This window comes from Hydractinia symbiolongicarpus, chromosome 14 (genome assembly GCF_029227915.1).
Source record: "Hydractinia symbiolongicarpus strain clone_291-10 chromosome 14, HSymV2.1, whole genome shotgun sequence".
NCBI lineage: Eukaryota > Metazoa > Cnidaria > Hydrozoa > Anthoathecata > Hydractiniidae > Hydractinia > Hydractinia symbiolongicarpus.
Genome location: NC_079888.1, coordinates 12105171 through 12118308, shown reverse-complemented (window position 1 = coordinate 12118308; position 13138 = coordinate 12105171). Strand labels below are relative to the sequence as shown.

Genomic DNA, 13138 nt, shown 5'->3' with positions numbered 1-13138 from the left:
AATAATTATTTTTATATTTAGAAAAACTACGGTATTTTAACTTGTAAGTATTCGAATATAATTATCGATTCTAGACTCACATTATTTGGTCCTTAATCTATGGGGGAATTCAGACTGAGTACTAATCCTCAACGTTCTTTTAAACTAGGTTCTCATAAAAAGAAAAACGTGTAGTAACTAACTAATTTGAGCAAATACTGATGTTTAACTGCTGTGAATAAAATTATTGTAAATTTGTTGATAATATAGAATTATTTATGATATTTATGATTTTAAAGAAAATATTACAAAAAGATAAAGTTATACAGTTTTACTGCATTTCTAACCCCTCTAAGGACAAAGGTTGTTTGAACAGCTTTCTAGAATGACTTTATTTAGAGTTTACGTCTTATTTGCCACTAAAAAAGACGCACAAAAAAGACGCAAACATTTAAGACCTATAAAAGACGCACTTAAGACGCATTTAAAAAAACGTCTTTAAAAAGCATTACAAAGACGTCTTTAAGACTGCGAAAAAGACGTCTTTAAGACGCACAAAAAGACGCCATAAAGACGTCGGAAAAGCGGACATTTAAGACCTAGAAAAGACGCATTTAAGACGCATTTGAAAGATGTCTTTAAAACGCATTTGGAAGACGTCTTAAAAACTTAAAAAAAAGACGTCTTTACGACGCATAGAAAAGACGTCGTGAAGACGCACGAAAAAAGACGTCAGGAAAGCGGACATTTAAGACCAAAATAAGACGCCAAAAAGACGCACGAAAATGCGTCTTAAAGACGTCTTAAAGACGTTTTTTTGCCGGCTGGGTTATTATTGCAGCCAGTTCTTTCGTCAGATCATCATCAAGATTGCAAACATCATAGCAAGGTATTTTAACCGTATTCTATTTAATGCTTGTATTTATAATGATGCTCAAATCCCTTTTATCAAAATCCTTTTGATAATAACATTCATAGCGCTAATTGTTACTTGAAAAAAATGTTATTAAAAAAATGCTAATTTGTTGTGAATTGTGTTATACTGCTTGAAAGTAGGCGATATCGTGTCCTGTGTAGTTAATTTTATGAAAATTTGTTGATACTAACACTAATCATGTTAATTTGCGTAGCAGTTATGAACTAACAACACTAAGGAATTACTTTTAACTAAAAAAAATGAACGCCCATAATTATCATTAGGGCTAATGATTAGACAAATATTATTAATTAGAATCAAGAGCTCTTTGTAACTAACTGTATTAATAATTCACAACCACCACTTTATCCCCACGCTTCCCTAAAATATTTTACACCCACCCAAATTCACTTGCTCAACTACTATCTTTACCCGACCAAAATATTTACCATCGATCTCCTCCCAACCCAAATGTATAGTAACAACGACCAAAAAGCTAGTTTCCACTGCTATAATATATTGGACACAATTAATTGTCACATTAAACCAGATTGATTTGATGAAACTAATATCTACTGAATCAATTCCAAAAGAATTGAATATGTCTTTTGTTTACTGCCCATTTAAGCATTATCAGCATTGAAGCATTAAAGTGAGGACTATTTAAATTCTTCTTGTGTATAATTGTACAGATTTTTACACTAGTTACTAACTACAGTAAATTGCACGCTAATCATGGTGGTCTTTTTCTTTAGTACTTTGCTGACGCATTAACGATGATGTTTTCCACATGTTCCACAACTGTTTTTAATAAATAAGTAAAAAATTAATATAAATAAATAAATAAAAAATAAATAAATAAATAAAATAAAAAATAAATATTCAACTTTGAAGAAAATTTCTCAGTTGATGCTACAATCTTTTCAGATAATCATTTTTGATTTTCATTTGTTTGTGGAGATTCAAAAAAGAAAAAAAAGTATTTTGAAAAAGACGCTTTACTAATAGTTGGTTAATAAAAAAACTATGTACAGAGTTTTCTTTCAGTCATAAATTCTTAATAAGTCGTGAAGTTTAGTTTTGTCGCTTTTACAAGTTTCAGCGCTAGCCAATACTATGGGCAACGTCGCGAAGCCCTGGGTAATTTGAAAAAAATTGCTGTAGATATCAGCAAATTTTAGCCCTCGAATTCCACCCTGCGTATATATTGGGAAAAAATTTGCACGATGTCTTCACCATTCTCCAAACAAAACAGAGCGCTACCAAAAAACATGGGTTTCTCCCGTACGAGAAATGGTATGTTTCACAGTTATGCCTGGAAACATTATAAACTAGCTTTGTCGACTTTAATGTAATCTGGTGGTGTAATGCCAGTCTTATTGTTAATAATTCGATAATGTGCTAACAACAGAAGTATAAATGATATGACACATTTTTTTAGTTTAGATCAAACTTTTTTTGTAAGAGGAAATCCTATTATGGGATTTTGTATTATATGAATGGCGCTTAAATTTACTTTCCTGTTTGCAATTACCAGTAGTCTCATTAAAATACTGCTGTTTTATCCCCAATACGTTTTGTTCTATAGAGCGGAATCTTGGTGTTTGAATTACCGTAAAGACTCTCTATCTCATCTTTTTTTCTGCTGATGTATTCATAAAAGGACTAATCCTATAAAAAACAACTTTAAAACTTGCTGAAACTTCTAAATACTACTTTTATACAGGTGCACTGTTTTTCCATAAGGTATATCTAATTACGGAATTACGGTTTTATCCGCTTAACTTAAAAGAATTGTCAAGACATTTATAGTTGATTACCTAAGTTTAGTTAGTCGCAGCACAATACCACCTTATTAAAACGAACTGATTTGAAGCTAAAAGGGACGCGAGGTAAAACTACATATAAGGGATATGATAAACAATCAACTCTAGTTAGTTCAAAATTAAGTGTTGAGCATATTGATTACAACGATAAAGTAGCTAGGGAAGTTTTTTTACATAACAAATTACAACCTTGGACAAGGATGTTGAGACAACGACAGTTTTTTTGGTCGTTTTTTAAATATGGGCAAAGGCGTCAAGCAGTCAATGCTCTGCGACCGGTAGATTTCAAAGACGCTACTTTTGGTAGATTGCGAAGTCGCTACTTTTGGTAGATTGCAAAGTCGCTACTTTTGGTAGATTGCGAAGTCGCTACTTTTGGTAGATTGCGAAGTGGCTACTTTTGGTAGATTTCAAAGTCGCTACTTTTGGTAGATTGCGAAGTCGCTACTTTTGGTAGATTGCGAAGTCGCTACTTTTGGTAGATTGCGAAGTGGCTACTTTTGGTAGATTGCGAAGTGGCTACTTTTGGTAGATTGCGAAGTGGCTACTTTTGGTAGATTGCGAAGTCGCTACTTTTGGTAGATTGCGAAGTCGCTACTTTTGGTAGATTTCAAAGTCGCTACTTTTGGTAGATTGCGAAGTCGCTACTTTTGGTAGATTTCAAAGTCGCTACTTTTGGTAGATTTCAAAGTCGCTACTTTTGGTAGATTTCAAAGTCGCTACTTTTGGTAGATTTCAAAGTGGCTACTTTTGGTAGATTTCAAAGTCGCTACTTTCGGTAGATTTCAAAGTCGCTACTTTTGGTAGATTTCAAAGTCGCTACTTTTGGTAGATTTCAAAGTCGCTACTTTTGGTAGATTTCAAAGTGGCTACTTTTGGTAGATTTCAAAGTCGCTACTTTCGGTAGATTTCAAAGTCGCTACTTTTGGTAGATTTCAAAGTGGCTACTTTTGGTAGATTTCAAAGACGCTACTTTTGGTAGATTGCGAAGTCGCTACTTTTGGTAGATTTCAAAGTCGCTACTTTTGGTAGATTGCGAAGTCGCTACTTTTGGTAGATTTCAAAGTCGCTACTTTTGGTAGATTGCGAAGTCGCTACTTTTGGTAGATTTCAAAGTCGCTACTTTTGGTAGATTTCAAAGTCGCTACTTTTGGTAGATTTCAAAGTCGCTACTTTTGGTAGATTTCAAAGTGGCTACTTTTGGTAGATTTCAAAGTCGCTACTTTCGGTAGATTTCAAAGTCGCTACTTTTGGTAGATTGCGAAGTCGCTACTTTTGGTAGATTGCGAAGTCGCTACTTTTGGTAGATTTCAAAGTCACTACTTTTGGTAGATTTCAAAGTCGCTACTTTTGGTAGATTTCAAAGTCACTACTTTTGGTAGATTGCGAAGTCGCTACTTTTGGTAGATTGCGAAGTCGCTACTTTTGGTAGATTTCAAAGTCGCTACTTTCGGTAGATTTCAAAGTCGCTACTTTTGGTAGATTTCAAAGTCGCTACTTTTGGTAGATTGCGAAGTCGCTACTTTTGGTAGATTTCAAAGTCGCTACTTTTGGTAGATTTCAAAGTCGCTACTTTCGGTAGATTTCAAAGTCGCTACTTTCGGTAGATTTCAAAGTCACTACTTTTGGTAGATTGCGAAGTCGCTACTTTTGGTAGATTGCGAAGTCGCTACTTTTGGTAGATTTCAAAGTCGCTACTTTCGGTAGATTTCAAAGTCGCTACTTTTGGTAGATTTCAAAGTCGCTACTTTTGGTAGATTGCGAAGTCGCTACTTTTGGTAGATTTCAAAGTCGCTACTTTTGGTAGATTGCGAAGTCGCTACTTTTGGTAGATTTCAAAGTCGCTACTTTTGGTAGATTTCAAAGTCGCTACTTTTGGTAGATTTCAAAGTCGCTACTTTTGGTAGATTTCAAAGTGGCTACTTTTGGTAGATTTCAAAGTCGCTACTTTCGGTAGATTTCAAAGTCGCTACTTTTGGTAGATTGCAAAGTCGCTACTTTTGGTAGATTGCGAAGTGGCTACTTTTGGTAGATTTCAAAGTCGCTACTTTTTGTAGATTGCGAAGTGGCTACTTTTGGTAGATTGCAAGGTCGCTACTTTTAATTAATTGCAAAGTAGCTACTTTTGCACATATGTAGGCCAGGCAAAAAGAGCTTAAATTTGTCAGTTTGCTGACGTCAGTAACAATTAGAACATTTCGAGAGTTTGGATTTAATCAAAAACCTAATATCAAGATCTAAGTCCACTTTGAATGTTAAAAAGTAAACTTTAAAAAGTTCAGAATAAAATTAGCTTATGCAATACTTGTTGTGGCGGACATATTGTGACCAAGAATGCAGATACTCAGCTTCGATTTATACATGAATCCATAGATCACAAGGAGAATATTTTTCGTTACAATTGGTAATTATATATGTCAGCATATATAAATGTCGAATTACGTTGTAAACTGTTCCATTGTATAACTTTTTAATGAGTATATATGTAAGTGTGTTGCATATTAATATTTCAATTCCTGCTAGAACTACTAAATTGTATGGCTTGTTGCAGTGCCTAATAACAGAAATAATTAACTGAAAGCAATGGACTTTCTACAATTTAAAATCTAGAAATGTCGGTTTTCATTAAATTCAGTAATTGTCTTGCAACAGTTTTTGTGTAATTGTTGTGAAGATAGAAAAACTTTTTAACCCTCCAACATTATTTGCGGAACATCTCTTGTGTCACTTTGTTGGACAACAGATTTTTCCATTAAAGTCGTAAAAAACATTGTTGGACAACTGTTTCTAAACACTTTTTTTATGCTAATGAAAACCGACCTTAAGATGAAAAAAGCAAACATCATTAAAATTATCATTTCTCTGTGTTAAAGGCAAGCGATTACACTGAAATACAGTATTATTTTAATAGGGCGGACATATAAAATTTTTATGTCTTTAAATTATTTTCACGTTTACACGTAAGAATAGCAACAGGCAAAGGCATTTCAATTGTCTACCGGTGTAAAAATATAATTTGTTGGCATTATCTAGCTTTTAAATTGGTGTAGCTAGTATAAATTTTGCGTGACAAAAAAACAAGATTGAGCAATGCTATCCGTAACTCAGGCTGTAACCAATTTAAGGTTGGAGGGTACTTTCGTTCGTAGATGGATAGGTTAATCTGTCTGTAACTCTTTGCTAGTAAATCAGTTTTAGTTTTGAATTTAAATTTTCATTAGATGTGAAGACAGGAAGACAAATAACGTTGAGGTTATTCGTGCTTTTTGTTGTCTAAATCATTGGTATATTTTTAATATACTGTTGTCATGTTAACTTGAAATGCATTAGAATTGCAAACAGAGAGCAAATTGATGCAAACAACGTAGCTAAGCATTAAGATTGTTAAAAATATTAATTAAGGTTTTAAAATACCATTATTAAGATTTGTTGTGTGTTTACATAAATAGACACGTGCCATGTGGTACTACAGTTCATTACTTGATTCCCTTTTACAGGAGCTTGTCTAATCGCAATGAAGTTCAACATCTTGTTGGTATTGTATTGCTTTTACCAAGTGGAAGCCAAGTCAGTACATAACGTAAGTATTGGATACGTATTAGTATTAATTACAGCGTATATACTGTGCCGCAAAATTAAACAATTAATATAAATACGAGAATGGTTACATTAAGATTTCTGAAAGAAGCAATTGTTTTTACATTTAGCGGTCTAATATAGTTTTCTAAATTTTCCTATTGTTACATAAGAAAATTTTGTGTTACAATAATACCACGCTATGCTCTTTTTTGCTTCATCCGTAGATTCCCATTTCCTATTTGGTGTCATATTTATTAAGTAAAAAATAAATCAATTTGAGACTTCATTAATTAAAATTTGAAATTTTTTTTCTCATCCAAAGCAATTAATAAGAATTAGGATTACGGGCTTTTTTTATTGTCTCACTTTTGGTTTTTTAGACTCATTTAGCATCGAATAAAAGTAATAAAATTCCGAAATGTGGTGTAAAATCGGAACCTACTCGTCAAAAACGATACGTATTGCAAAACACAATTTGGAAAAAGTCGGTAAGTATTGTAATTTATGGGCGCATTTCTGGGATTTTTCATTGTGGAGACAACTAAGGCTCCAGTTCTGCTCAAACTCGATATAGTTAGTTTAAGCACTATATAACTTGCTAAGGTAAAACAAAAAATTCTTATCATTCTATCCTTGTCTGTACAGTACAACTTAGTCTGCGCGTTGCTTGACGTCAATGTTCACGTGAAAGAAAGATCTTGACGTGCCGATAAAAAAAAAGTTAATTCATTCATCATATTGAGTCGTACGTGCGGGCTCTAACAAGTTAGAACTCTTAACAGCATTAATGATTTTAAAAGCTTTTTCATCTTACTTGCGAGTGATACTACCCTATTCGGGATTATAATTAGTTAATCAGCTCTCGGTGTGAGGGTACAGACAATTTAAGATGAAAATTGGCGCAATACGCCTCGATGATATTTATAGATTCTAACCTGGAGAGTTGATAGGTACACAAAAGACCTTTCCCAACAAAGAGTCAGAAAAATAATACGGCGAGCATTTCGAAAATGGGCTGTTTGGATACCTGTTCGATTTTTGGAGAAGAAATACGGTCCAGTTGATATAAGTATTCAATTCGTTATTGAAAATCACGAACCCTGTAATTTTCCATTCGATGGTAGAGATGGTGATATTGCGCATGCGTATTATCCCTATCAGGGTCAAGGTAAGCTAGTTAAATTTGCCGTCAATAATTCTCCCAATTTTCGGCTATATTCCAGTATGGTTCTTATCGCCTTTGTCATTGAACTAAGAACAGCCCACATTTAATTTAGATATAGCAGGAGATATTCACTTTGACGATGATGAAATGTTCACAGATAAATCCTTCTACGGAAGAAGTTTGGCTTGGACTGCTTTACATGAAATAGGCCATAGCTTGGGATTGAAACATTCGCATGTCTGGGGTGCTGTTATGAGTCCTTACTACCACAGTTTTTATCATCCTAATGTCCGCCTGTCTCTTTCTACAGATGATATCATGGGTATTCAATCTCTTTATGGTGAGTCTAGCTTTTTCTCATCAAATTAGCCCGTAAAAGAGAACACGACATTTATCCTCTAGTTGCAGCCACAATTTTGCCTCAAAGACAAACTGACGTACGGTGGACAATATAGTAGAAATTAAAATACGATTAAATATCACCACACAAAACATTCCTGTGACTTAAACATTTCGAAAAGTTTTGCCTTGTATTCTTATACTGTAGGTGTTTAAAAAGAAGTTATTTTCTCAACCGCGTTTTGGTTATTTTGTTGATATTTGTTTTTTAGGAGATCCATTGTCACATGGAAACCAAAAGTATACGTCTATTAACAGCGTTTTAAACATTTGGAACAAAGAAAAAAATTACAATCACAAGTATTTAAATCTCTTGTGAGAAAATGTGTTGAAATGTTACACTGTTGACACTTGTCTAGTTGCTGAAATGACCAAAGACAATTATCGTGAAAGGATCTATCGCTACAGCAGAACGAGTTGGTTACAGAAATGGCGTTATAAGGCTGCAAGTAGGAATCAAAGGAATATTTCAATTAACGTTGTTCTAAGCCATGCTAGTCTAGTCGCATCCATACTTTCCTCTTTGTTTTGATCATTTGGTTGTATGGACGAGTGGTCTGACTCGTTAAGCGTCTTATCTCGATTTGGAAAAAAGATCTTTACAAATAAGATAATTCTTTTATATGCATACATAATCAATTCATGTTTCTGCATAATATTATTATTATCCTTGGAATAACAAGAACTAATAGCCTGTACTTAGTATATAAATAGAATTTAAAAACCGCTTAACAATTGGCCCAGCATGTTGGTCGTGTCCACACTCCTTCGTGTAAACTGTTTCAATTTTAATGATTGCTACGCAATTAAATATTAAAGCTGTTGTTTTTTACAAGACATTTTGTAGTCAATGCACTTAATTGTTACAAACGAATCTAGTAAGTATATTAGGTAGAAGCTTTTGAAATAAAACTAATTGTAAAATAGTCTGAAATAAAATAACCATAGCAAGAAAACTGTTTTATCTTCTCCTTCCAATTTTTTTCCTTCTTCGCGTAATTTTTTGATCTACTACAGAAAGCCGGTAATTGTCGGCCTTAATAAGGAGTCACTCAACTAAGAAATCAGTTTTAGTTTTCAATCAGAAAAAAAGCTATAGTGAATTATAATCAAAAGTCATTAGAGAGAGAAGAGAATTTTTGTGTTGGATGAAAAAGTTTATGGACCTACTTTTTTTAAGATAAAGAACATTTTACCAACTCAACTTAAAATGAGAGGAATAAAAAGAATGGAATATACTGGCTTTAAAAGTAAAAAAATAGGTTTACCCTGTGGAAGAACTTTCAATTGTAATCAGAAAGAAGAAGATAATGACAAAACAGCTTTAAATTGTACATTTTTAAGTTTCAAGAAGCATATTTTGGATAAAATTGTTTTCTTCAAAAGAAACTATCCAAAATATGCGCAATACAGCAATCAATTATCGAAATATTCTGAATCGTTGCTGGCGTCAGCAATTAACCACATGACCTGAGGTGAAAATCAGGTTACATCTACGCTTGTTGGCGAATAGGTATTGTATCCTGAATAATTTTCAAAAAAGACTCATAGTTACAGGGCTATGGTATTTTGCTTCATCTAATTTCCCTTAGCCTCACGTACTCAGATCTCAGAGTAAATAGTGTTAACGTCATTTAAAACTTTCACGTTGCGCTTTACGAAGTTTTTGGAGACAAACTAAATACTTTTGTATCGCTTCCACACGTGGCTAATTAAATTAATGTACACTGTGAATTGCTAAGGAGTGGATCTTATCACCTTATAGAGTCTCGTCTGAAGTGGAGTCAGTCTAAACAAGACTTTTCACACACCGTCATGTTTTAAAACGTTATCTATAGAATCCATAAATCCGCCTTACCTAAATTTGAGCATTAAGATATAAAAGATAACAAGCTAGATTGATAGTAGCAGTTAGTGACTTCAGCAAAATCTAGATTATGTATGTGTGTTGATTTGTTCAATTTGATACTTATAAAAACTCTCCTTAGCAACGCCGACAAGACACAAATAAACGAATGGGTGTTCTAAATGCAATAATACGCAAAGGTTGCTATACCATTATTTGTATATATATCTTTATAATAACAATCTATAATTTGCCTTAATATTCCTAAATTATAAACTATTTAAAATTCCCACCCCGTACAGATAATTTAATGATAAAAATTAGAGAAGGATTTTAATGGCCGACGCCTAGTAGCTGAGATTTTTTTATTGAGATAACTTTAATAGCTAAAGATTTAAAAATATACGTTTTAGCAACACATACTGCCTTGAATGCTACTTTACTTAATGATGGCATTAACTCACATCAGCTAATTACATCAACATTTTTGCCACGAGTTGTGCTACGCAACAATCGAATCATTTTACTTCGTTCAAAAGTTAATAATTTTTTCTTAGACCTAACACAAGCTATGGTTAGCAAATTTTTGGTTAATTAAAAATTTCAACATACTAGTGTAATGATTTTATAAATTTTGAGAAAATTGCTCGAGGGTAAGGGTTGGCGTTCATAAGGTCATTTTGTTGCGTTAACTCTATTGCTGAGTAAAGTTTTTCATTCGCTTTGTTCCTCTCCACTCGATATAATCATAGCAACTTCTAATTTTTAAACTGATAGTAACTACCTTGTGCAGACATCATAAACAAAGGAGAAAGAATGTGTATTATCAGACTAGTCGTTATCCCGTGGAAAAATCCCTACACATTTCCAAGATAAAGCTCTCACAGCTACAATTTTGCTGCAACAGACAGATAGACTGTTTTGGCTATATGTTTTTTTACATCAGAATTTGCCACTCAATTTCACAAGGCGATTGAATAATCAAATGTTGGAAACAAAAACTTCTAAGTATGTGGATAGGTTACAATAACATTTGATTTTTTTCCTACGCATTCACGAAAGGTCTTCTATGAAAGATAAACATATTTGAAGAAGCGTTGTGTTAGGCTTAATTTCTGCATTATAAGGAAACGGAGCAATATTAATTAGTCCTTACAGGAATCTTTGTCTGGCTTCAATTTCGTTGTAAATAGAGCGATCACGGATATAACATCTATATTAAGTAGAGAGTATTTTCGAAAGATTGCATACACAAGACATGCATCCAGTTTATGTCAATTCTTACACACAGAGAGGATGTAGAACTTATAATCTTTTTATGCAGTTTTTATGCAGACCATAAGCGAAACTGTATATTGCCTGAATTTTCAGAAAACCTGTTTGGTTGAGTTATTATCTGTAAAATTCAAATTTATCCATCCATCCAGTTTAAGTTTTTTGGTAATTTTAAGAATGATTAAATCGTCATTTTATGAAACATTTTAAGCAGGATTTATGCTTTGTTATAACATGAAAAGAAGCTAGACCGAAATCTAATAAAAAACGTATCCAGTGACTTTTTTTAAAAAAAAAAATGATAACGTATCGGAATCATCTAGCAACTACAAACTTAGATATAGACAGAGACATATTATTTTGTATTTGTTTATTAAGTTCATTAAAACTGACAAAATCTTCCATTGATTAGTAGCTATGTTTACACACCGATAAATAAATCTGCTCTGCTTAATCACTTTAGGCTTTTTTGTAAGTTTCGTCTTTTTACTAGATGTAAACCCCGTTTTAATGAAAATATAATTCGGAATCCCTTTTCAACGAAAATATAATTCAGATTCAAATATAAGGTTGTGGGACTTTTGATAATAAGTTTGTCTCGAAAGTTTTATGTTGTGCAAAGATAACCTGTCTTATCTCTTTAATTTGTCGGTATTGTCTGTTTGTGCGCAAGAAAAACGTCGTATTACGGAAGCACGAAATGCGATATATAAAGGACGGGTGAACCCGTGGATTTACCTACAGGGTACCAGCTAGTCTCTATAATAATTTTATTCATAATGGTTGTGGTAGTTTTTTTTCGAAAAATTCGGAAAATGTCTGCAGAACCCGATTTATACGGACGAAGGATTATGAAATAATATAAGCTAGCATGACTACGGCTATTTTAAAAGCTGTTCTTTCTTTACTTTCTAAAAGCTTTTAATCATTTTTATGTTTTTACACGTTAAGATGAATATGTTTTCACGTTTTTAGCCACATACAAATCTTGAACTCAACAATTTTCAGATTTTGGCTTTCGAGGAAGCATCCTAAAATCCAGATAGCTAGCCTTACTATTCAGTTTGGTACGACAGTTTTTGGTCTCAGCCAGCATCATTTCTATTTGTGTTATTTTTACAAATCTTAACTGGTCATCTAGCTGGTTGTTAGACTTTGGAAAAATTATTTAGTTTATTGATTCAATGAGAGAACAGTCTCCATTAACATGTGATACTTAAGGTTTATTTTGTATCTGCAATTAATTTTGTATATACAGCCTGAAGGATGTGTTCTTTATTCACACTGACAATTTTGCAACAACTTATTCAGCAAAATAAAATTGCTGACTGATTTTTAGCTGGACGGGATAATTACGGGCTGTCTCCTGTGCTTTCATTTTAACCAAATTTGCAATAATTTTTTTACGCATGTGCGACATGGTTTACCTATACTAAGTGCTCAGCTCGGTGCCACAATTAGTTTTTGTACTTCCACGGAAACTTATCGGGAACACTAAAAAGTTGTGTGGACTTCGTTTGATTTACAATTTACTGAATACTTGTACTAAATCGTCTTACATGCATATGTGACACAGGTAACGACTCTTAAAAAGCGCTTAATCTGGCGTTACTTGTGGTTTAACTAAAATAAATCTTAAACAAACCAATTTTAAGAAAAGCACCAAATAGCTAGCTAGCGTAGCTGTCTGTCTATGGCTATGTACTGACACTGACTGCGTTAGGTGACCTGCTATACTTTAGTTATAGCAAAATAATAAATAGTTTGTCTAAGATTTACATGGCTAGAAAATACAAAGTATGGCAAAGGCCAAACAGGGATCTTTTCCAAATCTAAGCTATGCCACTTTAAAATGGCAGATTAACCGTCAATTTTACTAACCACGTCGGATACACGCATATCTTAAATTATATACCAGAAGATCAGGATTTTGGCCGAAACTAGAAGCTATGTGTTCTACAGCTAATAATTGTATATATACAACAAGACGCTAAAATGATATAAATTCCTTACGGTTTTTTTACGGCCACATTTTTCAATAAAATACGACGCGAATATATGCGTACAACATTATACATAAATATACATCATGTACAGTCAAAACATATCACGAATGTTTTCTTGTTTCCCTACACCTTCGTATACGCCCGTAT

The 13138-nt window shown here is 33.2% G+C and overlaps 1 protein-coding gene across 1 annotated transcript; it reads left to right on the top strand.

Annotated features, from left to right (window-relative positions):
• Positions 1-2438: 2438 nt before the first annotated feature.
• On the top strand, positions 2439-8909 carry LOC130625852 (macrophage metalloelastase-like). The gene is made up of 6 exons (XM_057440966.1): positions 2439-2787; positions 6219-6301; positions 6681-6788; positions 7228-7468; positions 7578-7805; positions 8077-8909. Exons 2-6 carry the CDS (start codon positions 6236-6238, stop codon positions 8181-8183), a joined length of 750 nt encoding a protein of 249 aa, XP_057296949.1. The 5' UTR covers positions 2439-2787; positions 6219-6235; the 3' UTR covers positions 8184-8909.
• The last annotated feature ends 4229 nt before the right edge of the window (positions 8910-13138 follow it).